We start from the raw sequence: 23,877 nt of genomic DNA on the forward strand, positions 1-23,877 counted from the left end.
GCGGCAGAGCTGGTGTCTTTGATTTACTTCCAGTCCCTGGACGATGCCATCTACCACGGCTGGACAGACCGTCAAAGTTGGATGCTAGACGAGGCCGTGTGTGCTCAAAGATCAAAAGGCGAGGAGCGCGTGGTCGCAACACAATGTCGACGTCGTTGCTCGGCTGGAGCACGGGGCGGAAGACAGCCGCAGGCCAGGGGAATCGCTGAGAACGCGAATGGGGATGCCGCGTACTCGGGTTCGGCGGACGTAGGGCCTCCTGCGGATGTTATGGCGGCCTTCGGAAACGACTTCTCCATCTCTGGTGACGTGGCACGAGCTGAACCAAATGAAGAAGTTCCGCCTCCATCCGAGAATCCCATCCCGGTCCGGCGATTTTGAGCCCGTGCATCTCGAGCGAACACCTGTTTGTCACAATAGACCTTTCCTCTTCTCTTCTGCTAATCTGCAGTCATCTCTGGACGGACACAATCTGCCCATCACCATCGTTCAAGCCGATCATCATGTATCTCTCCACCCTTGATCTCGCTCTGGTTGTGGTCGCGCAGCATGTTCTGATCGCAATTTCGGTCGGCTTCACGAAACCTGGATCGATGCTCCGCGCCTTATCTCTGCCTCTCTCAGTCGCCCTGATGCTGCTTTCCGAGTCTTCTTCTAAGAAAGACAATGATATGCTCACTCTGCTATTGGTCGCCACGACACCCGTACTGGTGCTACATCATCTTAACATCGTCCTGCTCCGCCGATGGGATTTTGTCTCCGCCGGACCACAGCCTCGCGACGCTGGGAAGAAGCAAGTTCGGTTGGCGGTACCAGACACGGTGTGGAATCGCTTCGCCTTTGGCCTGTCGGTGGCCATCAGTCGCCGACATTGTGGGCAGCCGTTCGAGCTTGACAATGTCCCACACTTTCGGAAGCAGGATCCTGATTTTGTGCCCTCGCGACGCCGATTTTTGATCGAAAGGGGACTACTGTACTTCTCGACATACATTGTCCTGGATTATCTTGGTTCCTTGAAGCCCCAGAACGACCCAGGATCAGCAGATACGGCGATGGAGCAGGTCGCGATCGCTGTGATGCTCTGGGCCGCCGCTGTCCCCTACTTGACGATGATTTTCGCTTTTCCCGGTTGGGTACTGGTGTTGTTGGGCCTGTCTGAGCCGAAGTACTGGCGGCCTGTGTTCAATTTCGAACATGGTATGCCGTACTCCATCCGACGTTTCTGGAGGCGAGTATAATCCGAGCGCGACTGTTTCTTGTATGCTGATGGTTAGTAGCCACTACTGGCATCTGTGCATCAAGGACATGCTTTATCAGCCTGCCAAGTTTGTTGCAGACGATATGCTCCACCTTCGTAGAGGTAGTGCCATACGGAGATACACCCTCATCGTCTTGAGCTTCGCCGTGTCCGGACTGCTTCACATGATGCACGACTTTGGCTTTGGTGTTCCTTTTCAAGAATCTCGTTCCATGTTCTTCTTCTTGAGCCAGGCATTTGCGATCATGGTGGAAGATGCCGTAGCGCATTTCTGGAAGGCCCTGACAAGAGGAGGAAGTCGTCCCGACGCCGCAAGCAATGGCCTTGCTGCCTGGCAAGTCTGGACTGGTCGCCTTTGGGTCTTCCTCGTCTTGGTCTACACCACATCACCGTGGGCTGCGCCGCGAACGCTGCATTACGAAGGAGATCTCGCCGCTATGCCATTTCCGATATTCTCCCGGCGGAGCTGATGGCTGCGCGCACGAATATATCGCACATGCGTTGCATTTAAGGCCAGCGAGCAGCCTTCTGATGATGCCGTGATGAGTGTCTCTGGCTGAAACGATGTGCAAAGCGGCGGTTTCGCACTTGTGGATATTGCAAGTAAAGGAAATCGCGGCCATCTGAGTCCAGCAACACGCCTTGTCGCTGGGAATCTGGCACTGCACTCTCTTCATCGTGTGTCAACCTGTTCGGGAGTGAAGTAATTGGGTCCCTTGCCATGGATGATGATGCTGGTGTCAGAAACTTGCAAGTGAAGTGGCTGCAGACCGCGACTTCCTTTGCGCCAGTGGTCTGCCTGCAGCGGCACTTCACTTCACTCCAGTCCGTCTTCCTCACCTTCACTTCAACTTCATAACGGCCATCGGCCTACTGCAATCCTGTATTAAGCAGGACAGCAGTACTCTCAACCGCCTGGACACACGCGCAGCAATATCATCATGCTCCACCCCACGGGCGTCGAAGTCAACTTACTCGCTGGAGGAGTCAGAATGCAGGAGTATGATTCGGCCGCAGATTCAGACATGCTGGAGGAGCGTATGTGCAAATATGTTGAGGCTGTTGAAGACACTACCTTCGAGGTAGAGGTGCACGTGCCGTTTGGCACCGCTCTATCTTCCAAAGACTGCATCATCTGCAAAATCCACCTTGACGGCAAGAGCATGTGGCACCCGATTCTCGAGCTCACGGACGGAGGTCTGAGAAAGCCGAGAAAGTGCGAGGGCAGACATTTCAATACTGCGGAAGGACCATGGATCGAGAAGTTTGCTTTTGGCAAGCTCCAGACGAGTATGCTATAACTCACCACAAGCGCTGCATCTTACTGACCGCACATCGCACAGCTGACGAAGCCTCGATCCGTAAGAAGCCAGATGACTTCAAAGATCTGGGAACTATCAAGGTTACATGCAGCTGGGGGCGCATGGTGTCGAACATCGTGCCATCAGCCATGAAATCGAGTAAAGCACACGTCGAGACGGCCATTCCGGAGAAGTGCTTGAAGGGTGCTGCCAAATCAGTCCAAGCAAAGTAAGTGCTGCTCGGCTCAACGTCTGCTATGATCGCTCATTCTCAGTAGGCTGCAACCCGCGGCACCGCGAAGGGATCTTGCTGTGACTGCTGACACGAGCTACCCGTACGGTAAGGAGGCTTTTGCTACATTCCAGTTTCTCTATCGTTCCCAAGGTATGCGATCTTGCTGATCTGTTCAGCTTGTACTCGCTGACCGTGCTATTGGACAGCGGATCTGCAGGTCGAGGGCATCATCGAGAAGACCCCTGACCCCATTCCGCTCGAAGATCGTGACCCCGCAAGTCTCACGGAAAGCGAAGCCCGGGAGCTCCTTGAGCAATTCCGCGCAAGTAAGGCGAAGCAAGCAGTCAGAGTGAAACAAGAGAAACGCGACCGCTCGCCACATATGGACGACAACGTAGGAGATGGTGACGATTTGCAGGTCGTGGGCAGTGGCAACAGCAAGCGGCGTAAGCCGTCAGGTGCAGCTGAGGTCGTTGATTTGACGTCCGATTGAGCTGCGAAAGTGTCTCGGACGTGCGTTCAAAAACGTCGAGAACTCCTTGGAGTGGTCACACCAATGAGGAAGGGAGAATGTCTGCATCGCTGCGTGACTTGAAGAAGAGATGGATCACAATGCTGTCAGCGCGCTGGCGGGGAGGAGGCATCGTGGCATGCGCTCCGCGAAATCGTGCTCCCGTGCTTACCGTGGTAGCGCACGTCGGAGCTTCGACTGCTCCTGCTTATTAGAGAGTTCGACTCTGCCTCGTCAAAGTTCATACCCAACAAGGTCGTGTTGTCCCATGAGCCTTGTAAAGATGTCATGATTTGAGTCGTGTTGCGATTAGCCACAACTGACGCGAGCGTTCCGCGAGCGTTCCTCGGATTTTGGGACTGACCCGACGCCAACGCGGTCGGTCCAAATCAATTGCACTACCTCATACTCGAAAGTTTATTGTAGCATTGGAGTGGAAGATGTCTGCGAGATGAAAGGTGAAGCGAATACGACATCAGACCCTTCCCCAGGAATGAATGAAGGACCCTGCGTCACAACCTTCAACAAAACTTGAATCCTTCTGGGCCCTCCTCATCCGACCACGAACCTTACCGACCACCTGCGTCCCAATGGCCATCCACTCCTCTTCTCATATCCTGCACATACATCATGCAGACGCAGTGCGACCTTTGAAACGCCCGTGAAAAGGACGACCTTGATCGGCGACACTTGCCAGAGACGACACCATCAGCTATCTTGCCGTGCCTTGGTACTCCTCAACGGGCAACTTGGCACATTCTTGACGGGACCTCTTCGCAAATAACACACTACTTGACTGTCACGATGAATACCGCCACGACGACAGCAGTGCATCCTGCGAGTGACGACCACACGCAGCCCGTTCACACCTCTGCCAGGCCCAATGGCTCTCCTCTGCCCGCTCGATCGCCCTCAACGACCACGAAACAGGTCAAGAACGCTTCTACCCCGGACGTTCGAACCTCGAAGAAATACAAGCACGTCTTCGCCATTCACGCCGACACCCGAGCCTCTATCTTCAGTAAAGATGCGACCTCTTCGCCGTCGAATCATGGATTTCGAAACCTGATGGGTCTGATCATCGTGATCTCAAACCTACGGTTGATGGTGGAGAACTTCAAGAAGTACGGCATACTCGTGACGATCAGTGGAGCAGAAGTCTCGCAGAGCGATCAGAGGTGGTTTTGGATACTTTATGCCCTTACGCCGTGCCATCTATTTGTGGCTTACTTGATCGAAATGGCCGCTGCGAGGTATGCGGAAGCGTCAGCAAAGAGGAAGCACGAGACGAAGGAGGAGAAAGAGGTCGATAAGAAGAAGGCGAACAAGTCCTGGTTTTCGACGTGGAGAATGGTTGCGTGGTGCCATGCTGTCAACGCAACGTTCATGCTGGCGTTCGCGACGTATGTGGTATACTATGGGATACACAATCCGGGACTTGGAGCCTTAAGTGAAATTCACGCTGTGATTGTCTGGCTCAAAGTTTGGTGAGTGTCTTCGCTGGAAAGTCCAAGAGCGACTAGCTGACATGTGCTCCCAGCTCATATGCCTTCACGAACCGCGACCTTCGTCATGCCTTTCTCCACCCAGACCCCTCTGGGGTATCAAAGCTTCCTCTCCTCTACGAATCTTGCCCGTACCCGCAAAACATCAACTTCAGCAATCTCACGTACTTCTGGTGGGCCCCAACCCTGGTATACCAGCCAGTCTACCCTCGCTCGCCACGAGTTCGATGGGATTTCGTCTTCCGACGCTGTTGCGAGTTCTCATTCCTTTGCGTCCTGGTCTGGCTCACATGCGCTCAATATGCGGTACCTCTACTGCAAAACAGCTTGGATGATATCAGCAAGTTGCACGGATACAACATTCTGGAGCGAGTGATGAAGCTGAGTACGATCAGTCTGGTCTGCTGGCTTGCCGGCTTCTTCGCACTCTTCCAGAGCTTCCTCAACGCGCTCGCGGAGATTATGAGGTTTGGCGATCGAGAATTCTACAGTGACTGGTGGAACAGCTCGGATGTCAGAAGCTACTGGACTTCATGGAATAAGCCCGTCTCACACTTCATGAAGCGACATGTCTACGCTCCGATGGTCGGCCGTGGGGTACCACCCGTCCTCGCTCAGTTCCTTACATTCATGTTCTCCGGCGTGCTCCACGAAGCTCTCATTGGAATCCCAACGCACAACATCCTCGGTGTCGCCTTTCTCGGAATGATGGGTCAGATTCCGCTGATTATCCTCACGGACATGATCAAGAAGTTTGGAGGAAAGGGGCAGAATGCAAAGCTCGTGGGCAATTTGATCTTCTGGTTGAGCTTCTGTATTTTCGGACAGCCGCTGGCGGCGTTGATGTACTTTTTCGCGTGGCAGGCAAAGTATGGCGCTGCGGGTTCGAGGCCAGAATGGCCTGATCTTCCGATGAGTTGGAACACAACGAAGACGTAGGGATTGGGAGGCTTTGAAGTTAAGGCGTTTCTTGCCGCTTGGGGGCGTTCTGTAACAGTCAATGCCGAGTGTTGTAATATGGAAGGCTTTTGATGCTTCTCCGAACCCGTTCATTCACTTGCTATGAAACAGACGGGATCGTGGCGGTCTTGCTGTGTTGTTTCTCGAAGGTTTTTAGGTGCCGAAAATAGACTACCGGCATATGACGCGATTCTCTCGTTCGCCGCTCTTCATTATTCAAGCATGACCGATTCTGTACTCCCGCAGGTACGTTGCCAGTCCCTCTCAAGGCAACGACACGAAGGTGGTGAGAATAAGCTTATTATTTCACCTGCTTCCAAGTCGACGTCTGTTTCCGCCTCGACGTAGTTCTATCTCGCCACTCCACGAACCACGGCAGACTTTATCCTTCCCGGCAACCGGACGATCACCGAAAGCCAAGTAAAACGGTCCCTGTCCCCTACATCCGCCCACGCGACCTGCGCGGGAGAACGAACCTACGCTTGAAGTGAAGCGTTTACTTACCTTACCTTCACCATACGAGATTGCGTCATATTCCATATTACAACGACCGCGCAGGAGTAGGCTCATCCTAACCGACCTGACCGAGAAGCGCTCACCACCGCCGGGCTGCGGCCTTGGACCTTCGCCACACCTTCCAACATTCGAAACACCACCTCCGGGCTCCCCCGAAGCGCTCCCGGCGCAAACACAGATACGAGCACTGCAGCAATACCCCAGCATCCACCACGACTACCGAACTCGCGACGCGTCGACGATCCGCATACTGGCAGCCGAAGGTCACCATCCTCGCGCGCGCGCCCACTGCGCTTTCATCCGCATCGTCGCATAGCCGCATCGCGTCACGGATGCGCTGGTGGGGCCGCGACCAGGAACAGCAGCGCGACGAGTATGGCGCTCGCTCCTGCCAACGACAAGAAGCGGGTGAAAGTCTACGAGCTCAAAAACAACGACTGGTATGACCGCGGAACGGGATTCTGCTTGGGCAACATATGCAGCGCTCCCAACGGCCCACCCGAAGCGCTCGATGCGCGGATCATTGTCACGAGCGAGGAAGAGCCCACGCGGACGTTGCTGGAAACGAGAATCGCCAAGGATGATGGCTATCAGAAACAGCAGGAGACGCTCATCGTCTGGACGGAGAGCAGCGGCGTGGACATGGCCCTCAGTTTCCAGGAAGCTGACGGCTGCGCGATGATCTGGGAGTTTGTCAGTGATGTCCAGTCACGTCTCGTGCCCGAGGATGGAATCTCAGACGACCTGCTAGACCCCGTCCACTCCGTCACACTGCCTGACCCGACTCTGGGCAAACTGGACGAGGTTGTCGAGGCGATTCGCAACACATCCCAAACAACAGCTGGAAGAGACGCTGTGGCCAAATTCGTCATGAGTCCCGAGCAAATGTACATTTTGAAGCTCGCGCCTCTGGTGGACGAGGCTGAGCGGCTCGAGTCGGCGTACGACTTGCATCGGCTGTGTACGATCATGAAGCTGCTCATTCTGCTCAACGACACCTCGATCATTGAGTTCGTGGTCACAGACCAGGCGATCATGGGTGTCGTGGGCGCATTAGAGTGTGAGTAGAGCAGGTTCTTGACGAGCTGATCACTATGTGCTGACCTTCTACTAGATGACCCGGATTTCCCTTCACATCGCGCGAACCACCGGCAATATCTCTCCGACACATCAAAATTCAAGGAGGTGGTTGCTTTCGAACATCTCGATATCAAGAGGAAGATACACTACACATACCGCCTCCTCTACCTCAAAGATGTTGTCCTCGCACGCATTCTCGACGATCCGACCTTCTCTGTCCTCAACTCTCTCATCTTTTTCCACCAGGTTGATATTGTCAACCACATCCAATCAAATCAGGGCTTTCTCAAGGAGCTGTTCGCCATTTTTACAGACGACTCGGACGAGCTGGAAAGGAAGAAGAATGCTGTACTGTTCATCCAGAATTGCTGCGCAGTGTCGAAGAATATTCAGCCGCCGTCACGAGCAGCGCTGTACCAGAACTTCATCAACCACGGCCTCTTCACAGTCATCACCTTTGCGCTACGGCATCGAGATGCTGCTGTGCGAGTGGCCGGGACTGACATCCTGGTTGCACTCATAGACCACGACGCACATCTGGTGCGAGCACATATCGCTCGAGCAATCAACGAGAAAGTGGTGCCCTTGACCGACACGTTGATCGAGCTTCTGCTTGTCGAGGTGGACCTCGGTGTCAAGAGCCAGATGGCGGATGCGATCAAGATCTTGCTTGATCCAGCATCAGCAAATGTGAGTAATGGAACAGTCTCTTTGCAGGTAAATTCTAACCATTTGGCAAAACAGCGCGGCGGCATGGTAGCCGATCAAGGTCATCATGGATCTCGAATACCGACCCAAACTAATCTTTTCATCCAGAACTTCTACGACGACGGAGCGAAACGGCTATTCAAGCCTCTCAAGGATCTGGAAGGCCGAGAATCCATGGCAGGACTAACAGTGCAAGAGACCAGCCTCTACACACATCTCGTTGAAGTGCTGTGCTTCTTCGTGCGGCAGCACCCGTATCAAAGTAAGATGTTCATACTGGCTGAAAACTTGCACGCACGAGTGGCGCAGCTCCTGGCATGTCCGCAGAAGTACATGAAGCTCATTGCGCTGAAATGGTTCCGGACATGCATTGGCCTGCAGGACGAGTTCCACAACGGACAGATCACGAAGAACCACCTCTTCAACCCGATCCTGAACATTGTGTATGAGACGATGCCACGAGATAACCTCTTGAACAGCGCGTGCTTGGAGCTCTTCGAATACATCAAGCGTGAAAGTATCAAGGGCCTGATCTACCACCTCGCAGAAAACTATCGGGAACGGCTCATGGGCATCACATACGTCAGCACATTCCATGCTCTGATTCAGAGGTATGACCAACTCCAACACCCGCACACTGGCATAAATGGAGAACTCGGAGACACGAGCTTCACCACCGAGCCAGACACACCCGATGCGCTGAGGAGCCGCATGATGAACGGAAGGCAACTGTTTAGCGGGCTGAGAGAGCCCGACGCTGCTGAGGATGATTACTTCAACGCGGACGATGATCTTGGTGATGATGAAGAAGGCACACTACCCACAACGGCGACCGCGAGGTTACCCAACGGCCATGCTAGTCCCATAAAACCTCTCGTGGACTATCCCGATGACGACGACGAAGATTTGCCAATGGAGGACATACTCGCCAGCTCGCCCGATCCTGTGACTCGCGAAAAGAAGCCGAATCACTCCACCGATCCTTCCGACTTCCAACGAGGCCGCAATCGCACGCCCGTCGCCAAGGACGGCTCTCCAGGTTCGCAACAAAGCCCACCCGAGTCGATCGCCACGAAGCGCAGGCGAGAAGAAGAAGATGACGACGAGCTCGGCAAGATGATGGGAGGTGGCAACAAGCGTCGGAACAGCTCTGCATCCCTGCGAAGCGTCGCCAGCGAGAACAAAGTTCCCACGCTCGCCTCATCACCCATAGTTGAAGGCAGCCCGATGAGCGTATCCAATCCTGATAAGGATGATGACGATGAAGCGCCGCTATCTCCAAAGTCACAACCTGTCTCTTCTCCGGCTGTGGACAAGGGACAGTATACACCAACCCACGCGCTGCGGAGAAAGGGCAGCTTGAAAGTCAAGAACGAGAGTGGTGCAAATAATGGCAGATATGCGATCAAACCGATCAATCTGTCCGGTGTACGCACGCCAACAGATTCACCACAAGCGAAAGACAGCCAGAAGAATGGAAATGGGATCAAGAGCGAGGACGTCGATGGTGTTGACGGTGACGGTGACAACGACAGTGGAAGCGGAGGCGGAGGATAGAACCCTCGCCCTGCGAGCACTGGCTCGGCACCTCGACTCCAAGGCAGCCCCATCTTCTACTCCGAGTATCCAGAATCGCTACGCAGCAAGCGGGAAGAGGACAAGAGAAAGGGTTCAGCTGATGTTAGACGAGCCGCATCGGAACCTCCACCCTCCAGCCAGAACCGGCGGTCCAGCCAATTCCCATACCAGAGCCAGAGTCGACGGAAAGGGAAGCAGCCAATGAAACATCTCTGGCGGCCGGGCTTTTGATAGAGTGGCAGATGTGGATTGACATGACGATGCGTTGGTGGATGCGTGAGCACGTGTGTGTTTGTTATCAAAAGTCGACTGCGATTTGAGCGTGGCGCACGGCGCAATGGGTGGGCGAGTGATGAAGTACAGGGCAGTTGAGCGTGTGGAGGACGGCGGGACATTGCGGTCAAAAGTACTTGCCAAAAATGCATGTGACAGCACTCAAGTGAATGAATGTGCATCCATCCCTACCCATGATCTGGTTACAAAGTGTCTTGTTGTGGTTGTTGGATCCTGGCTCTCCGCTGGTTGGTTGGTTGGTTGCATCATCGTTCGGTCGGAGCTTTGAAACTTGCACTTCATCTTCTTCTTGTTCAGCACAGGCCAACTCCTCTCTGACAGCTGCGACCGAGAACTCTCTCTCTCTCGCTCTTCTTGACACTGTTACACATAGAAAACGCCAATTCCTCCACACTCTCCCACGGCGACACACAGAAGACCCTGAGCCACCAACGCTCAATCTTCAATCACACAATGGCGTCCTCCTCGCGCAATCCCAATGCCGCCGCCGACGAATCCTCTCCGCTCCTCCCCACCTCCTCCGCGCCGCAACCCATCACCAAACCCTCCCGCAGCGTAACCTTCAACCCGACCATCTCCCATGCCTCACCTCCTCGGCGACGGCCCATCTTTCCCCAAGGTCCGGGCTCCAGCAATGCCATCTCCTCTTCTTCGCAATCTACCCTCTCCGCCCTCAACAGCAAACTCCGCCGTCGAAACTCCTCTGGCGCAGCGATACAATTTCCAGCGTCGAATCCCGCGGCAAAGATTGGACCTCAACGTACAACGCGTACTGCGCAAAAATTGAAACTCTTACCCAACCCGGACATTGGCAATGATCCGGATGAAGAGAGTGGGAGGGAAGTCTACTCCCAATTCACACGCATCAAAGATCCCACTGCGCGTCGAGATGCCGCACGACTGGGCAAGGAGGATCGTGCGAAATTGCCGAGAGTCACGGCGTATTGCACGGCGAGTCTATACCGCATTGACGATCTGATGCGTTTCTTGAAGGGGAAAGGAAAGACAAAGGGCGCGGCGCCGAAGCTGTTCGACGAGTGTATCTATTCGCCGTACTCGTATCGGAAAGAGGAGGGGAGGATGTCAAGTCCAAGTGCGATGAGGAAGAGGAGAAGAGGGAGTGCAGAAGCGGAGGAAGAGAGGAGCAGAGAGGAAAGCAGTGCGGTACAGATTGAAGAGGATGAACAGACGGCGGATATAGGTCGAGTACATTCTCAACCACAGAGACGGTTCTCGGACAGTGCGATCGAAATCGACGAGACGACTGATCGGAGAAGAGAAGATCTCATCGACCTTAGTACGGCTGCTGGCGACACCACCCTCGACACCGGCGATCTCTCACAATCGACACATGCGTCCCTCTCGCGCGCCGACACCTCTCTCTCCAACGACGATGCTTCGCACCAACCCGACCTCGACACGACCGTGCACATTCCCGAAGTGTTCCTCTTCGAATATGGAGTTGTTGTGATTTGGGGCATGTCGTTGAAGGAAGAACAGCGGTTCTTGAAAGAGCTGGCGAAATTCGAGCAGGAGAAATTGAGCAAGGATGATGTACAGACCGAGGAGTTCAATTTCTACTACACAAGGGAGTATCAGGCAAGAATATACAACGACTTTATTTCCCTGAGGGAGAAGAGGAATTACATGACCAAGCTGGCGATCAGCCACGCTTTGGCGCAGAGCACAAAGGTATACATATATTCCTGGCAGCATGTTGAGCGGAAACAAAAGCTAACACGACCTCCCACAGACCTCCCTCTACGAGTCCCTTGTCGACGCCACCATCACCACAACCCAACACATCCCTTCCCAAATCGCTTCCACCGGCCGCATCAACCTCACCCGCCGCGAGATCAACATGCAAATCGGCGAGCTCTTCATCCTGCGCATCAACATCCATCTTCAAGGCTCCGTGCTCGACGCTCCCGAACTCATGTGGGCGGAACCCCAACTCGAACCCGTCTATGTCGCTGTGAGGTCGTACTTGGAGATGGATCAGCGGGTGAGCTTGTTGCAGGAGCGAGTGGGCGTGATTGCGGACCTGTTGGCTGTACTCAAGGATCAGTTGAGCCACTCGCATGGGGAGTATTTGGAGTGGATTGTGATTGTCTTGATTGCGGCGGAGATTTTGGTGGCGGGGATTAATATTTTGGTGGATCTTTACGCCGGCGTGGAGTGAACAACGAAGGGCAAACGGACGTCGCGGACTCCGATGGAAAACAAGCGTGGGTGAGCGGATTGGCGTCGTGTGGAGAATGTGGAAACATGGAGGTCAAATGTTGCTTGAGAGGGAGGTGGAGTCGATTCGAGCGGAGGAGCATGCGCAAAGATTGAGAATCCGAAGAGTCCAGATTGGCGGCTGTGCGGACGTGGAGTTCTGACGTGCTTCGCGAAGCACGCCCTGTCGACGGGTCGTTGGTGCGGATCGATGAGACGAGGTCGAAGGCGGCCAAAGAGGGAGGATTGACTTCGGTGGCAGGCCAGAGCGCATGTACAGCAATACATTGGTCTTAGAAGAGGCTTCTTTGGAACATTTGAGCGTTGGAGCTGGCGGCGTTGTTTGGTTTCAATGGCATCATTTCGTTTTTTTTTTTTTGGTGGAACCTCGATATTCTGATCGACTCACCACTCGACGGACCTAGAACTACTTTGTACGTCGACTGTGCTCGGACGTCAACGCTCAAATGACCGGATGGTGGAGAGCGTGGGTATTCAACGGGTCTGATCACCCGTCATGGATACAACTCGTAGCCGCGTAAGACATGGCCACATAAATTGCATCTCAACATGCAGACAACATCGTACTCCAGCCTACTCCACGGTCTCTGCCCTCTCAAAGTTTACTCCCCGCCCTTTGCGCCTCATCCTCATCATCCTCGTCTGACCCAAGTCCTCCACTCATCTCCCACTCTCCCTGCACTCCCTCTCCCTCTCCATCCGGCACCCGTCCATAAAGTACCCACTCCTTCCCACCACCTGTACTCCACCACCCGTGACAGACCCGACTCCTCTCTGGATCGAGTTCACCACCAACCAGTACGCCCCAGAATTCCTTGACAACGACTTCCCGCATTCGCGCGTCTGGAATGTCGTTGATCATGTCAGCTACTAACGGGAGGTGTTCCCGTAATAGCGGAAGAGGCAGTTGAGACAGGGTGGAGAGGATGGTGACGGTAAGGTGTGCCTTTTCCGACAGCAGAGGTGCGTCGGTGGCTTCTTCCGGTGAGTCGGGATGCGGCGGTAAAGGCTCCATGGATGCATTCGCGGCGCGATGGCGGAGGAGGTCGAGAAGAATCGCAGGCATCATGGGTTGCGAGACAGCGAGGTCGGAGGGAGGAGAGGTGAGTTTGAGGAGAGTTTTGAAGGCGAGGCGGAATTGTCTCGGAGATAAGCTGGCTGGAAAAACGCGGAACAAGGAGTCGACGTAGAAGGGGAGGTTTTCGATCGTTGCGGTGGCGTTTTGAGGTGCTGAGAAGATGGCTAGAGTGACCGAGTGAGCGGCTTCGAAGACGGGTAATAGAGGGCCCCGACCGCCGGCGGAGAGGTAGGCTGTTATGGTTGGTACGAGGAGGGAGGCGGTCGGAGTAGGTGGAAGGAGGAGGGTGAAATGCTCGGCTGTGTTGAGGAAGAAGAGGTCGAGGGTGCGGTCGAGTGGGTGGGTGGAGGCTTGGCCGAGGGTGGCGGGAGCGATGGTAGCCAGAAATGAGGGCAGCAGGAGAGGGTATGCGGACAGGATGTCTAGGGCGGTGTAGTTGACGAAGGAGTATTGAGAGAAAGTCGAGGTTGCGGAGCGGTGGGTTGTGATGAAGTAGAGGCTGCGGAGGATGAGGAGGGATTGAGTGGCAAGGTGAGGAGCGACTGGAAGGATGATTAGTGTGAGGGTTCGGACACTGGTCGAGACCGACATACCTTTGTCGCTGGCGAGGTAGGCATCTCCCAGTACTCGCCCGATGGCACTCCGCAGGATGATCACGCTGGCGAACATGATCGGCTGTAGGAGCTTCCACAGATCCGGCAGCGTCTTTCTGAATGTCGTTTCGTCCAGCTGTGTTTTTTGCTCCGACTGCTCGATCCCGGACAATTTGTTTTGCCGCCATTGCAATAGCAGTGTCTGTGCAAACTTCTCCAAGTCGTCCACCGCTGAGGTGACCAACCATGACTCTCTCACCTGCTCCACCGTATGTCCAATCAGTCGCGACAGCGGACCCAGTGAAGTCACCAATGGACTGCCCAGCATCTCCTTGATCTGACCATACGATGCTGACCGCTCGCTCCACTTCAACCTCCTATCGCTTTCCAGCTTGACATCCCGATCCAGTGCTCCCAGAAAATACCCTGACCGCAGGCCATACATCGAATGTAGGGTACTCCGCATCAACACAGGCAACAGCGAATCATACTCTAACCTCGCCCGCTCCCTGTCACTCAACACCGGAAAACAATGATTCAATACCAACGTGATCGTCGCCAGTCCCAACTCATCGTCATCCAACGTCTCCTCCAGCGCCAAATTTGCCGCTGTGATCAGCGCACCCTCCAATGTCGCCCGCATACTCCGATTAAGCCCTTCATCCTCCGCCGGCCCAAAACCCAACAACATCCCTCCGATAGCGAGTAAATGCCGCCATCGTGGGGAATGTTCGTCGGCTCCACTCACCGCCGCGCGGATCCAGTCGTCTTTGGGAAGAGTTCGTTCCGGTTGAAGTTTTCCCGGGTATTCCTCGTCTGGGGAGTTGCTGAGGAGGGCAAGTTCGTGTTTGAGCAGGGCTTGGGCGGCGGAGTGGAAGACTGAAAGTGTGCGCATGCAGGTTTGGAGGCCTGAGGGGCGAGACCAGATTGCGGGAGCGGACAGGATTTGACTAGTGAGGAGAGTGACATTGAGTGGATTGTTGAGGGTTGTCAGGAGAGAGGCGGCTGTGCCGAAAAGGCTGTAAGGCGTGTTAGATGGTGGTTCTTGGGGGATTCGCAAGGAGGGAGGACAAACCGAGGAGTGTCTTCTTGCTCGGTGTAAGTTTGCAAGGCCCTTAGGAGGGTCCCTAGCATGCGATCGCCGGGCATATTGGGCGTATATGACAATTTCAGCCCAAGGTGATGTTTTCCTGGTTGTTGCTATACACACATGTATCATTGAAAGAAGAGAGGCGTTGTGTTTGACGTGAGGTTCGCGTTGGTCCTCGGCTCGGCTGAATGTCGGCTTGTGAGTGGCCGGGAGTGGAATGCCCTTTCTTACAACGAATCGAAACTCTCTCCTTGACTTCATCTTGTCCATCTTCTTCTTTTTCATCATCACAAACAAATCATACCGCAACACGACAGCATGTTGCGGAAAGGGACATCGTAATGACTCCCCACGACAGACAGGACGATGATGAACGACGATATCGCAGCTTGGCCGCCGATACACTCGTGGATTCTCTCGCCTTTTTTGCACGACACGCACGCATGCTCAAGCTCATCTCATCAGACTGGAGCTTGATGAACTCTAGGAGACGATGGGATCTCACATAAACGCCTATTATACGTTGAGAGATGGCACCCTCCACAGTCTACATGGCTCGTGGGTTCCACGGCAGGAGGAATTAGCTCGTTTCTGCGCCAGGAATGACCTGTTCATCCTTCACCTTCGGCAGGAGCGGAACAGCGGAGTGATGAACCACTCAGTCTTTCGTTCCCTTCCGTGAGAACAAAGCGATGCTCCAGCACGTCCAGACAAGCTGTACCTCCGTTCCCCTGCTCAAACTGCACAATCCCAGCTACCTGCGCAAAACTTGTGCGGTCAAGGCTGCACAGAAATTTCGAGAGTCGCGCATTCGGATCGTCTATTCGAAAATCTACAGGGATCTTTTGGCAATGTAGCTCCACGCTGCCGCTGGAGTTGCACCGGACGAAGTAATCCTAAGTGGCTTGGAGCGTGCAGTTTGTGCGGGAGCACGGAGGTATCATTAAAGCTGCCCGCTTTCTGCGACATTCCTCCCTGTAAGATTTGTGGCGGTGATCCTAGAGGTTCATGTGGGCCGATGGCTTTGTACAACCCACGAACAGCCTCGCACTGACGGATGACGAGCGTTGTTGGAGTCCTTCTTATTTGTAGACGCAGCACCCATTTGAGGCCATCGTCTTTCCTCGCACTCCAACAGCGACATGATCCTCTCAGTCACTCTTCTAGCTGCCCTGCTTTTGGAACGCGCTCTGGGCGCCGCTGATGGAGCTGGGAGCTCGAGATGTCGATGCGTCAGTCGAGGGCAATGCCTCATGTAGCAGACATCCGATTGGAGCACCGAGACTAATATCCTGCCCAGGTCCCATCTCTTCCATGCTGGCCTTCGAACGAATTATGGAATGATCTCAATACGACCATCTCAGGGCAACTTGTCCTCAACCACCCCGTCGCTGTGTCGTGCTATCCAGGTCCTGCCGCTGACTCCACCGAATGTGCCTCCATAACCGCAAACTACACCAACAACGATTTTCTGCAGCAATTTCCCATCGGCTATAGCGCTTCGAACGAGGATGCCTGCCCAGTCGTCAATGTCAGCACGAGCCATTGCGACATTGGAAGTGCCCCATTTTACACGGTCAACGCCACTGATGGGTCCCACGTCTCCGCCGGCATTGATTTCGCGAGAAAATACAATCTCCGTCTTGTAGTCCGGAACACGGGCCATGACCTCCTCGATCGAAGTGTCGGGTTTGGCAGTCTTCAGATCTGGATCCGGTATCTGCGAACCGGCATTACGTTCCATGATAGCTTCCGTCAGAAGGGTAGTGAATGGACCGGGGCGGCCGTGACAATCGGAGGAGGCTATGTTTGGCGGGAGGTGTATGCTGAAGCGGAGAAGAGAGGAGTGGTGGTCGTAGGAGGCGGCACGCCGTCGGTCGGATGTCTGGGCGGCTGGATGCAGGGTGGTGGGCATGGACCGCCCGTACATGATTTTGGACTGGGAGCTGACCGTGAGTGTATAACCCCTTCTTGCATCTCGCGAGGGACCGCTGACCTGTTCTGTTAGAAGTGCTTCAAGCCCGAGTTGTCCTCGCAAATGGCTCCTTGGTCACAGCATCTCCTCGTGAAAGCCCGGATCTCTTCTTCGCGATCCGTGGCGGCGGACCAGGAACATACGGCATCGTCGTCGAAACCACCATCAAAGCCTGGCCGATCGTCACCGCCGTCGCGCAGACGCTCTACTTTGCCCCGCGGAACTCGAGCGACCTCGATACATTCATGACCGCTCTCACCGATCTCTACCAGGCCTTCCCATACGTCACCCAAGCCGGCTGGTCAGGCTACGGGCAATGGTCGACAGCAGGCGTCCTCCCCTTTCCCAACACCACGATCGGATACAGTCACACCATGGCGACATTCAATCGATCATTGTCCGCCAGCACGGCTGCATTCGCACCCACGCTGGAGAAATTGCAAGCCTATAATGGCACTTCGCTCACAGTTTCAGTCGCCTACACCGAGCTACCCTCCTACGCGGCTTACTACCGTGCCTTCTCCGGCATCGAGCCACCTGCTGGCGGAGTTGGCTCGGAATCAGGCCGGTTTCTGGACGAGAAAGCTCTATGTCGCAACCGCACTGCTTTGCGAGAGACGTTGGACATTTTAGCGGGCACACCGGAGCAGGCGACGATTAATGTGAATGAAATCTTCGGTGCTCCGTACGGTCGGATTGCAGCGGATGGAAGGGCGGAAAGTGTGTCAAGCGTGACCCCTGCGTGGCGAGAGATGGTGATCAATCATATCGTGTCAAGGCAGTGGAAGCTGGATACCGCCCCCGCGGATGTGAAGAGTATTCAGGATGATGTGTTATTGGTCAAGGAAGGTGCTTTGAGGAAGTTGGCGCCGGATACGGTGAGTGAAATGGTCATTGACAGGAGAGAGGAGGATGTATGACGCTGACATCTCTCAGGGCTCATATATGAATGAGGCCAATAAGCTGGATCCGGATTACAAGATCAACTTCTATGGCACGCACTATGCCCGGCTGGAGAGCATCAAGAGGTTGCTTGATCCGGAGGGTGTGTTCTATTGCCCGACTTGTGTGGGCAGTGATGGCTGGCTGCAACAGGACAACGGACAACTATGCAGAGCGTAGGATGAAGCATGTTCTGCGCCGTTATGGATTGTCGTTGGGCGTTCACAACGGTTGGATGTCTTTTTCTTGGCTGGCGCAACGTTGGCGATGGGCCGGACTCCGAACGTGGAGATATGAGACAAGGGCGTTGAATGAAATGGCCAGCCCTACAGCGGTCTCACCTTCGACGACAGCTGTTGTGTTCGGGAGCAAGACGATATAGAAACAAGACGAGACAACAGTGCACTCGATACATTTGCGGCGAGGAGTGCACATCGAGCGGCGCAGGGGCGATTTCTGGCCTTGCGGGCTAGACACCTCTTATTCAGACAACTGGACCACAAGAAGAGCGGCATCCCATCGCTGGCGCACTAGTTCTTCGCGATGCAGTCTGATCTTGCTTCTTATGATATGGATTCCGGTGCTCGAGTGAGACAATTGAGTACAGTATCTAGCTTTCCAGCGACGAAGAAGGCTAACAGCCAATCGGCTCGAAAAGGCACTGATCTAGGCATCGAGCTGGTTTTCCTCTTGATATGGAGGGACATCTAGCAGTCAGACAAGTGAGTACAAGACTTAGCTTCACGGCGGTTAAGAAGGTTGACAACCGAGTGATCGAAGTAAGCAGTGTTCTATACATTCATGGAGAAGCTCCTCTGGCACGGAAGCTGGAGCCGCGCATTTGGAACGACATATGAGCTTCGAGTGAGACAAGTGAGTACAGCATCTAGCTTCATGGCGAGGAAGAAGGTCAAGAGCCAATCGTTCTTGGGCAGCATTGTTCTAGACATCGATACAGCAGTCGTCCCGTCTTGCGCGTCGACTCACTGCTGGTTCGCTTTGGGATGGCGAGGCAGACCGCTCTGCGAAGACCGTGGTATACAGACCTAGCAGTGAGACACTCGAGTACAATTCCTAGCTTCATGACAATGAAGAAGAGCAACAGCCAACCGATGTCCCGACACATAGCTCTAGACGTCAGTCTATCGTTTCGGTTTCTGATGGCGATGCAAACGGGTCTCCAGGTCAGATATGGAATAAGGCTCTGGGAAGTGAGACAATCAAGTACAATACCTAGCTTCACGGCGACGACGACGACCAGTAGCCAATCGATCTCCCAACGCATGGCTCTAGAAACCAACGTGGCGCCCATGCACGAAGCAAATAGATCCACATGTACGCGAATGCAATGAAAAAAAACCGACAAATCGAGCAATGGCAAGTGGAGGAGCCAAGCTAACGGCAGGGCCAGAGGATCAGAAACAAATTGAAACAAGAGCTGGCCCACATATCAGATGCCGCCTTGCCGTAGTGGGTCGGAGACTTATGCCTACTGCCGAGCCATGCAGGAACCTCACACAAGATGGCTATAGCGGAGGAGATAGACTTTGTACACCGCAAAAAAAGCAGCACTTTTCGATAGTGCCACAAGTCAGTACACCGCATCACAGCTGGCATCTTGACCAAGGCAGAAGTAAACACCAAGTCATTCATCACAACAGCGACCTCTGCCACGCGGTCGCCCGTGTCTGCCAACAAACTCATCATCGAGATGTGGTTCTCGGCGAAGGATCGAGGCGTGCAGTCCAGACTTGCCCTGTCAGATCAAGTTTGGTACGCTGTCCAGCCATAATTTGATCGCAACTGTGGGACGGACATTTATCCGCCGGTCCCTTGGGCTTGGGAACTACCAGTACCGCGGCCGCTACCACCGAGACCCCTCGCGGCAATGTAAGACATTCTTCGCCACGACAAAAGCCATCGCTTCGATCGCGACGAAAACCAAGAGTCTGGAACTCGCACTCTGCTTGATTTGAGAGTCGGTCGTCAGTGGGAGTCGGTGGAATATATCCCGCACCTTTGTGGACACCGTCACTGATCTGCATGAATCTTCTGCAGTGGAGTGGCCCGTCTGACGGCCGCCTCGCGGGCGCGGACCGAGGGTATTGGCTATTCAACTATTGGCGATGAGATCCCAAATAGGCAGGAGGACGATAGGTCGTGCCGGAAAGAGAAAGTGTATGGCGTTTTCTGGATGCATGCACGACACTTTTCTGAAGCACAGCACGAAAGACATATACATCAGCATGATGAAGCCGTCTTGTTACTTGTGGCATGTCTCAGTCCCTCGCAAAACGCAGCGTGGGATGAGGCGAAAACGCGGTTCAGGGAAAAAGCCTGCCGACGAGGCGGTGTCGTCGAGTTGGCAATTCTGCCATTCACCGAGTCGCTGGCGTCGGCGATGTCTCAGATTCTGCCGAATCGTGGGAATCCCTGTCTCAGAAAATCGAATCGTGGGAGAGGAAAGCTCTTTGCCCAGAAGCTGCACCCAAGGACTTGCTATAGTGTGTAGGGCGAGGCCAGGAAAAATGAAGAACGTGGCTTGCCTTGATTCGAGCCGTGCGGGCATGACTTACAGCTGCCCACCGACCATGACCTTGTTATACACCTCACGCGGTCATCGGGCTTTGCAGGTAAAAAGCAACGACATGGTGGATGCTGTTGGCATAAGGCTCCCGCCCCATTCTTCCGAGCAGATGTATCCCATTCTGCTTCTGCAGCGACGAGATTTGCTTTGTGCTTTCTTCTTGTGAAAGCTCGACCAAGAGACGCTACGGCCGCGCTCGTGCCGACTGCCACACCTCATTTTTGGACTACCACTTTTTGAGTTCATACCATTACGACAACGCTAATCTCGGGACCTGGACTCATCGAGCGGCAGCCAAAATCCCGATCGTCGAGGGAAAAGGAAGCTGTTTTGCTGGACGTGACGGAGGTGCACGTTGGTTCTCGTTTGGAGCTCTTCTTGTCTTTTTGTCATCCTCCACCATTGAACAAGTAGCTTGCCGTCCCTTGCAGCTCAACCGAGCTTGATTTTGCTGTTTATCTCTCTCAAAGTTGCTTGAGCTTGCTGTTTTGTGTCCTTTCTCGTCGCATTGCCGCTCAAGGCAGGAAACACATACCGAGAGAACCCGCAACTAGGATCACTCTCCAACATGGCGATATTCAACTTTCGCAAGCAAAAGAAGTCGGCAGACCAGCCGTTGGTAACGGCATCGACAGTTGAGCCACAGCCCCAGACCACAACGCCCAAGTTCGTTCCTCGACTTGCCGGTCTCAAGGCCTCGGATCAAGGACCAGCGAAGGAGGAAGGTCGAGAGGAGATTCTCGCTCGCATGAGGAAGCGCAACGAGCAACGACGACACGCTCTCATTTACAACACACCCGAGACCCCGGTCGAGGAAAGTCACGACACTCTCACCGTGCCCACAATACCCGCCTCTCCGCTCGCATCTCCAATTCGACCAAGCTTCGAAGACGTCCTAGCGCAATGGCGGACTGCCAATGCGGCTACAGCCCTTCCTCAATCCAACGTGCACATTTCGTTGCCAACGCCCGAGTCCTCCGTTGAGGACTATCTGCTCATGCCTGACGTCCGACTACCCAAAGCTTCTCGCGGGAAGAGTTATGCCACCCATCACTCGGCCTCCGATTCCGGCTACGACTCTCGCACTCCTTCGCACAAGGCGAGTGACGATGACCTTGGTATGGTGTCGAGCGCTGGAGCAGGCCTTTCGGTAGACTCCAACTCGTCATTGTCGTCTTCCGTCTACACCGATGGAGACATCAAAGACGATTCTCCATTACCTAAGGAAGAGGAGTATGTCGACGATTTTCCGATGGAGTTGTCTGAGTGCAATGAGCAGCCGAAGAGCGAACGGGGTACCAGCTCGGCACCTCTCCCCAACGAGCTGGATTTCGAACCTCATACCCAACCACAGGCGCACTCAGCCGACATGACTGCTCTCCCTCGATACGTCCCATCACTATCGCCGATTATTGCCTCTCCGAGGAAGGAAGTCGAAAACCCGATCCTCGCACCGTCGTCAACTCCGCTTTCTGTCTTGCAAGGATACAAGGTGAACAAAAAAGGCAAGGTGCTGGACGAGGAGGGAGAAGTGATCGGCGAGCTAGTGTCGGGCGATATCCTGGACTGCGTGCGGCAGAGAGTCGACGACAATGGACAAGTTCTGGACGATCGAGGAAAGGTTGTCGGAACCGTCAAGCCGGTAGGCGCAGCGTCCGAGGAAGAGCAGAAGCCCGAAGAGAAAGCGGCGGAGGCTACCAACACACATGAGGAAGCGGTCAACGCCAGCCCAATCTCCGCACAAGACTCTGTCTTCGAAGTTCCGATGTCAGCAAAGCGAGCCGGAAAGCTGCCCAAGCGGGAGCAGACACCGAGCCTACAATCCCTGAACCGGCGAACGTCTCCAACGAATGCGCACCCGGCCAACCGCGAATTCGAAGAGCCGCGACTCGCACCACCACGACCGAACCCTAGTCTCCGACGCATACCGTCCCAGGCCTCGACCTTTTCTACCTTCTCCTCAGTCTCCGCCGCTGCTCTATGTACCGGCCAGCGTCGAGGCTCGGAACAAACCGAATCCTCCCAGATCTCTGAGTTCGCAACCATTCCCTACATAATGACGACACCTGCCGCCGCTCCTCGCAGCCAGAATTCCATCCGTTCTGCTCGCAGTTCCCTCGGACCTTCTTCTGTAGTAGCGAAGCCTCAGGTTCCGCTGCGTCCCAGCACGAGCAATGGCGGCGAGAGCACATTACCTGACTTTACGACCATGTTCAGCGCGACTCCCGTATCCAGGCCAACACAAGATCGACGAAGCGTCGAGCGCGAACGCAACCCGTTTAGCTCCAGGTACACCGCGGCTCCCGTTCTCCCTCCCATCGGCCGCATGATGTCGCCCGTGCCAGAGAACAACGTCGCACCGAGGCATACCGGCAACATGGCCGCAGGCGGAGGCATGTTCTCCTACAAGGGCGAGATTCCCACCGGGGACGGACTCCCCATCCAGCGAAAGCTCGCCTCGGCACCAGCCTTCGTGCCAGGCAGTCATCTCCCGATAAACCACAATCCTGCGCCATCAGCGTTCAACAACCCCAAGATTCATGCTCTGCGCGGCCTCTCCCATCAACCCAACACACCCGCAATCCCACCCCGAAGCGCTGCCCGCCCACCCTCGCTCCACGGCTACGCCTCTTCCATTTCAGCGACCGCTCCGCCAACACCTATTTCCGAGGCAAGCGAGGTCGCCAGCACGGATTGGGCAACAATGTACCCTGCTCCGGCGATCCCGACGGGAGGATTGAGTGTGTATGGTGCGCACTCGAGACCGAGCAGTTTGAGGAGCAGCAGGACAGGGAGGCCGAGAAGTTACTTCACGCATCGGGGAAAGGTGGCGGTTGAGGATGGTGAGGAGGAGATCAAGGCTGAAGAGTCCAAGACGGTGGAGGGACCGATGATGGCGGAGGTCAACCAGGAGGCAGAGAAGCCAGTCGTCGTAGCGGAGCCGGAGAAGAAGAGGAGGCTGTTTGGGAAGAAGAAGTAGATGGGATTCGGGAATGGATGGACTGTCTTTATGATGTCGTCGTGATCAGACGCAGTTTTTCTTTTGTCTCTTGGGAGGATTTGGATTTAGCGATTGGGGTTGGGTGGTATGTGACGGCTCTTGATATGTTTGCATTGCTTCTCTGAGGGTGAAGGAGGTTGAGAGGAAGTGAGGTTGAGATTGAGATGAGCGTGGAGAGGAAGGAGGACTCAAGAAGGGAAAGGCGTTTCGGTAGACACCCTTGTCTCGCACGTGGTAGATTATCCTGGCATACCTTGTAGGAACAACGACGACATGACTGTGCGTTACTTCACTTCCGACTCCCGTTCCTTGCAAGAGTATCGCTTTCTTTATCCGCGTATGTCCCAGAGCTTTCAAAAATTCGAGATAACCTGGAAGGCATGTCGACCGACGTTTGGACGAATTGGAAATTGGGAAGGAAACG

General features: G+C 54.6%; 8 protein-coding genes across 8 annotated transcripts; 7 read left to right on the top strand and 1 right to left on the bottom strand.

Moving 5' to 3' along the window:
- Positions 1 to 503: 503 nt before the first annotated feature.
- Positions 504 to 1,728, top strand: MYCGRDRAFT_92063 (uncharacterized protein; the record flags this gene model as incomplete). Its single annotated transcript, XM_003854005.1, has 2 exons — positions 504 to 1,197; positions 1,361 to 1,728. 2 exons carry the CDS (start codon positions 504 to 506, stop codon positions 1,726 to 1,728), a joined length of 1,062 nt encoding a protein of 353 aa, XP_003854053.1.
- Positions 1,729 to 2,199: 471 nt separating this feature from the next.
- MYCGRDRAFT_92064 (uncharacterized protein) lies at positions 2,200 to 3,760 on the top strand (the record flags this gene model as incomplete). The annotated part of the gene is made up of 5 exons (XM_003854006.1): positions 2,200 to 2,548; positions 2,602 to 2,752; positions 2,835 to 2,944; positions 3,001 to 3,240; positions 3,732 to 3,760. The coding sequence occupies 5 exons, from the start codon at positions 2,200 to 2,202 to the stop codon at positions 3,758 to 3,760; spliced, it is 879 nt and encodes a 292-aa protein (XP_003854054.1).
- Positions 3,761 to 3,905: 145 nt separating this feature from the next.
- MYCGRDRAFT_108832 (uncharacterized protein) lies at positions 3,906 to 5,852 on the top strand (the record flags this gene model as incomplete). The annotated part of the gene is made up of 2 exons (XM_003854007.1): positions 3,906 to 4,792; positions 4,846 to 5,852. 2 exons carry the CDS (start codon positions 4,110 to 4,112, stop codon positions 5,747 to 5,749), a joined length of 1,587 nt encoding a protein of 528 aa, XP_003854055.1.
- An 809-nt stretch (positions 5,853 to 6,661) lies between these two features.
- MYCGRDRAFT_38597 (uncharacterized protein) lies at positions 6,662 to 9,631 on the top strand (the record flags this gene model as incomplete). The annotated part of the gene is made up of 2 exons (XM_003854008.1): positions 6,662 to 7,346; positions 7,401 to 9,631. 2 exons carry the CDS (start codon positions 6,662 to 6,664, stop codon positions 9,629 to 9,631), a joined length of 2,916 nt encoding a protein of 971 aa, XP_003854056.1.
- Positions 9,632 to 10,399: 768 nt separating this feature from the next.
- On the top strand, positions 10,400 to 12,128 carry MYCGRDRAFT_108833 (uncharacterized protein; the record flags this gene model as incomplete). Its single annotated transcript, XM_003854009.1, has 2 exons — positions 10,400 to 11,638; positions 11,700 to 12,128. The coding sequence occupies 2 exons, from the start codon at positions 10,400 to 10,402 to the stop codon at positions 12,126 to 12,128; spliced, it is 1,668 nt and encodes a 555-aa protein (XP_003854057.1).
- Positions 12,129 to 12,782: 654 nt separating this feature from the next.
- On the bottom strand, positions 12,783 to 15,007 carry MYCGRDRAFT_39123 (uncharacterized protein; the record flags this gene model as incomplete). The annotated part of the gene is made up of 3 exons (XM_003854181.1): positions 12,783 to 13,807; positions 13,859 to 14,877; positions 14,934 to 15,007. 3 exons carry the CDS (start codon positions 15,005 to 15,007, stop codon positions 12,783 to 12,785), a joined length of 2,118 nt encoding a protein of 705 aa, XP_003854229.1.
- Positions 15,008 to 16,090: 1,083 nt separating this feature from the next.
- On the top strand, positions 16,091 to 18,045 carry MYCGRDRAFT_92069 (uncharacterized protein; the record flags this gene model as incomplete). The annotated part of the gene is made up of 4 exons (XM_003854010.1): positions 16,091 to 16,180; positions 16,249 to 16,900; positions 16,957 to 17,801; positions 17,860 to 18,045. The coding sequence occupies 4 exons, from the start codon at positions 16,091 to 16,093 to the stop codon at positions 18,043 to 18,045; spliced, it is 1,773 nt and encodes a 590-aa protein (XP_003854058.1).
- Positions 18,046 to 21,020: 2,975 nt separating this feature from the next.
- On the top strand, positions 21,021 to 23,432 carry MYCGRDRAFT_92070 (uncharacterized protein; the record flags this gene model as incomplete). The annotated part of the gene is made up of 1 exon (XM_003854011.1): positions 21,021 to 23,432. One exon carries the CDS (start codon positions 21,021 to 21,023, stop codon positions 23,430 to 23,432), a length of 2,412 nt encoding a protein of 803 aa, XP_003854059.1.
- Positions 23,433 to 23,877: the final 445 nt, after the last annotated feature.

This window comes from Zymoseptoria tritici, chromosome 3 (genome assembly GCF_000219625.1).
Source record: "Zymoseptoria tritici IPO323 chromosome 3, whole genome shotgun sequence".
In the NCBI taxonomy this organism is placed as follows: Eukaryota; Fungi; Ascomycota; class Dothideomycetes; order Mycosphaerellales; family Mycosphaerellaceae; genus Zymoseptoria; species Zymoseptoria tritici.